Source organism: Alligator sinensis, unplaced genomic scaffold (genome assembly GCF_000455745.1).
Source record: "Alligator sinensis unplaced genomic scaffold, ASM45574v1 scaffold1274_1, whole genome shotgun sequence".
Lineage (NCBI taxonomy): Eukaryota > Metazoa > Chordata > Crocodylia > Alligatoridae > Alligator > Alligator sinensis.
The window spans coordinates 644072-648896 of NW_005842570.1; the positions used below are offsets into that span (position 1 = coordinate 644072).

Sequence of the window (4825 nt, forward strand, 5' to 3'; positions counted from 1 at the left end):
GCGCGGATTTGCTTCGGCTTAAACCCGCCACCGCGCAGGGCCAGGCCGGGCCGAGCTGGGCGTGGCAAGCGCAGGGAGCGGCCCCGCAGTGTGACGTTACACGGGCCAAAGGCCGCGAGGGATGACGTCAAACCTCGTCGCTGCTGCCTGCCCTACCTTCGCTGGGCCCGTGACGGAAGCTCCCGAGGGCCAAACGCCTCCACGAGGCGAGAAACCCGAGGAGGCAGCTGCCGGGAGCTTGTCATCGAGGTCGCGCGAGGGGCGTGTCAGCGCAAGCGGCAGCGCCGCGCGGCCCCTTTAAGAGCGGCGCGGCCACGCCCCCCAGAGCGTCTTTGGGCCCCGCGCGTGCGCGCCTGTTGCTGAGCAGCTCTGGTGTCCTCCAGACAGGCGGGCGGCGCAGCCATGGGGCTGAGCGGCAACTCGGCTGTGCGGGGTAGGTGCAGCGGGGAGCGGGCTCTCCTGCGGGCGGCGGGAGCCGCCGGCCTGGCGCAGCCGGAGCCCCTGCGAGCTCCTGAGCGCCGGGTTGTGCAGGAGACTGAAGCGGGATGAGCGGCCCGAGGGAAGCGCCGGGGCTGCTGCGCTGCGTTTAAAAGCCCCTGGATGGGAACGAGACGGGAGAATTGCGTAGCGAACTAACGACCTCTCTTTCCATTTCAGTAATGCACCTTTGTTTCTTTAAAGTGACTTGCAAAAGTGGCCTTCCTGCCTGAGCAAGCGTGGCACTCACGTGCTTTTCAACTCATGACAATGAATTAAACTATTTCTGGAAAACTGGTTCCTTTCCTTTGCCCCATGCTAAGGGAAAAGGGCAGGCTCCTGTGAATGATATTGTAGTCATGTGCCCTGGTGCGTAGGTTATGGCCAAGTTGATGATAACCTTGTTGTTAATCAGTCAAGAGAGGCTTGTGGAGGAGGGGCATTTGGTGAGCTACTCTCACTAGGAAAGGTGAATTGCATTGCTTGTATAATTGCCAAAAATCACCCACGTGATGCTCTTAAAAGAAGAGCTTTAAGTCTCACTTGTTAGGTTGGTCTTTTGTTAAACTCGAAAGTCCCATCACAGCTGGAATCAGGCAGCAGTTCCCCACTGCAGAGTCTTTTCTTGGATAGGCTTTTTCACCTTTAAAGGTATGGAGAACAACTTGCTGTAACACTGTGTGTTGTCTGCTTGCATTATACTTGAAGCATAAAGGTACCCCAGTATTGGAGGGGGCAGGCATTTCTCTATCTGGTTCAGGGATGAACTGTCAGCGAATTTCAAAGGTGACTTTTTTTTGTTTGATTAGGAATAAGTTTCTTTCTTTCTTTTTTTTCAAAACAGAAAATGCCCTCCCCCACACACTTCTGTATATGAGGGTTTAATAACTCCTTTTCTTTTTTGATTTCTTTCCCCCCCCCCCCCCAGTTCTGTTTTCCAAAATAGAAGGGGATTGTCAGAACAAGCTTCTGAGCTGCTCACTGAAGCTCATACTCTGGGGAACAAGAGAAATGGGGCCCCAATCCTTAATTTGCATAAAATGAGGTTGGGAAAAAAGAGAAAACAAATTGTTTGGTAGCTGGTACAAGAGTAAAGGGGCTGCCTGGAAAGTAACATAGAAGAGCAGTGAAAGTCCCATAAAAAGGTAGGGGTGTCAAGGATTGCTGAGGTGTGTGTCTGGTAAAAATGGAGCATTCGCATGTCCCCAATGATATTAGGATTATTATGATGCCTCAGTAACTTTCTTTGAGGTGGGGAAGTCACTGGGAGGATAATGGCAAAAAGGAAATGCCTTGGGTAGGGGAGGTCTGCTTCTGAGGCGTAGGCAGGGAGAAGGAAAAGACTTGATGGTTGGATTTTGTCTAGGGAGAAATGGGCTTAGCAGGGTCTGTGGACAGCACTTTGATGAAAAAGCCTAGTATCTCTGTTTTTATCCATCAGCTGGGTAGAAGAAGCTAGGTGTTTTCTTCCGCTTCCCTGTCATTTGATAGCAGCCTCTGGCTAATTGGATATTTACTTGGAGGTGTAAGTCAAAGATGTCTGCCAATGAAGAGTTATTTTTTTCTTTGGAGACCCTCTTTGCGCATAGCTGTTACTGTTCCAGGGTCACTGCTTACTGGTATGTGGGAGCTCTTAAATGATGCAAGGCCAGTCTTCAAGAGGACAAGTTACAAGGATGTTTAGTGGTCTGGCTTCTGTTCTGAGCTTCCTCTCTCTGTGTCTTCTTGCTCCTACAAGGTATATGGTAACAGGTAGTGTGGTCTGGACCACAGTTTAGTCACTCACTTATTTTTTTGGTTGCCAAACATGTCTGATCTTCACTTAACAGTGCTTTTATTTATTGTGTTGTTATTGCAGTCAGTCTAAAACTGCAGATTAAAACTGGCCACTGCCTCATGTTTCTTGTAAATACTGTGATATGGAAAAAATGGTTTATTTGCTTCACTGACTACTGCTTTCACTCTAGAGTTCAGCTGTGGCAGTTATCTTGGGCTGCACAGTTGTCTGGGATGCAGTCAGTTGATCTTGGTGGAGTACGTGAGGAAACTGAGATGGCAGGTACCAGGTTAAGCATGTTGAACAGTCTACTGATTGTCCAGTTTTAAATCTATGTTAAAATGTTTGGTAACACTTTACTGTACTGCCTAATAGTGTTCTGTTGAATTGTAGAAGATGTGGTATAAAACAAATTGTTCTTGTGCCATAACCTATTTAAAGGAGCTCATACCAGATGACAGGGGTGTCACAGTTCATGCAAATAAGTCTTCTGTAAAGCTTGGATAGATCTTCTAGATCTAGCCTTGAAGACCCATCCTAGAAACCCACTGATGTTTTCAGCCTGAGAATGGAGGGGAGGGAAAACATGATGACCGAACTTCTTGTGTTCTGAATGGGAAATCTTGACATGCATTCTGTTGGTGGTAGCTTGATGAATAAACTTGTTCCTTTTGTCATGAGAATTCATGATGTTTTTATTACCAAATTGCTCTTTCACTTCTATTTCGCACTTACTACTTTGCTACACTTTCTTCGGTCCACAGTTCACATCCGTTTTTGTTGCTGTTCCCTTTCCTTATTATTTTTTTTTTCTCTTAGCCTTCTTTTGTTTTTCTTACTGGCTGTGAGTATCATCCAGTGTCCACTACAGAAAATGTCCTTTACCTGCAATATGAAAGTAACTTACTTGTTTCAAGTTCCTCATGTCAGGATTGGATACAAAGACCTACTTTGAAACTGAGAACCTACACTAAGTCTAGAATTTGACACAACCCATCTAAAGATTAAAAGTAGGAATATTAGTATATTTGCTGTCAAATTCTTTCTCCAGCCACTGAACTGGTGGAGCTTGCTAGCTAAGCATCTGGCACTAGGTTCATTTATATGGTTCTCACAGCTGTGACCTTTTCTGAAGGTACAAAGTGAATACTTCCTTGTGTATTTGACTACTTGAGAAATAGGCTTGGAACTGAGAAAATGGAAAAGCTGCCTTTTTCTTTTAATCTATGAATATAAACAAGGTGTAAGAGAGGACTTCTGTAATCTTTCAGTGTCCGAAGTCTAGAAACCATTGGGTCAGGTCGCTAATTACAAATAACAACTTCCTTTTGTTTAGCGTTTAAATAGAAATTCTGTTTTGATGAACTTGCTTATTTCTGTATCAAACACTTTATAAAGTAATTTGTTCATTGCATTTTTATAATGCAGTTTTCATGTATACCTCCTACTGGCTGCCATCTCTATAGATCAGGGGTTGGCAATATTCTTGGGCAGGGTGCCAAAAACACCCTTAATCTTGACTTATAACATGTTAGTGTAGCAGGGGTGGACAGTTGGGGAGCTGCAAGCGGCCTGATCCTTGTGGCAGTGCAGCCCTAGCCCGTTCCCCATGGTCCGCCCGAGGCATGCGTGCTAAGCAAAATGCCTTTGCATGTTATGCTCTGGCACCTTAGCTGGTGGTTGCCTATGCTTGTACACTACTGAAAAAGGTATCACTTGTGCTGTGTTAAGCATACCAAGCGTATTCAGCTGTTTGGACCTCATTACGCTTCACTACAGAACAATTACCTTACTGTTCACAGTGTTAGTCAATTCAATCAATAAATCAGTCAGCTGCTTGCATCTTGTTTAGATGCTACTTCAATCACTATCAGTGCTGTGCAACAAGTTTGGGTTTATAACTGCAGCAGCAAAAATAGCTGGGAAGAAAATTGGCAGCAGTAGTAGTTTATTTACAGCTTTTTCCCAAAGCAATACAATACAATGAGCAATAACAGCTATACATAATAAAACAACATTTTGTATAATTTATAACTTTAAAAAAAACCATACAGTAAGATTATACCGTCTATCAATTTAAACAAAATCAACACAACATAGTGTATGATGATATGAAAACAAAAATGAACAAAGTAGTCAATGTTAAAACAAACCATGAGGATCTGCTTGATTTTTGGCCTTTATTCTTTGTGCAAGTAATGCAGATATAGCTAAGGAGTATAGGAAAGGCTCCAAAGTGTTAGGAAACAGCCATATTGTTTTTGCTTCATTAGCCCAGTATTTAAATTTTCCCTTTAATGGAGACCCATTTTCCTCTCATTTCCTCAAAAAAACAAGATGACAAATGATTTGGGTTAATCATTCTTCTCATGAATGCTCCATACAATAAAATGGACTTTACCATAGACTTAAACCTTTAGGTTGCTTGCAGACATTTAAAAAATAAAATGAAAACGCCTGGTGCTTTACTGCAGGAGGCAGCATGTTACTTCGACCCAGCTCTGCAGCATCTGTATAGATAGGGCGGGTCAGCCGGGCTTTTTGGTGCTTTTTTTCTAAAACTAAGTCAAT

The 4825-nt window shown here is 44.2% G+C and overlaps 1 protein-coding gene across 4 annotated transcripts in view; it reads left to right on the forward strand.

Moving 5' to 3' along the window:
- The first annotated feature begins 264 nt into the window (after positions 1-264).
- CISD1 (CDGSH iron sulfur domain 1) overlaps positions 265-4825 on the forward strand; it is a 20908-nt gene continuing 16347 nt past the window's right edge. Inside the window, exons 1-2 of one of the 4 annotated variants that reach the window (XM_025214159.1) lie at positions 308-433; positions 2445-2536. Coding sequence is in view for 1 of the 4 variants with exons in the window: in XM_006032405.3 (XP_006032467.1) it covers positions 403-433 (31 nt within the window). In the remaining 3 variants the exon portion in view is untranslated. Of the gene's footprint in view, positions 434-460; positions 657-2444; positions 2537-4825 lie in introns of those variants that run through there. The other 3 variants (XM_006032405.3, XM_025214160.1, XM_025214161.1) reach the window with 3 other exon arrangements.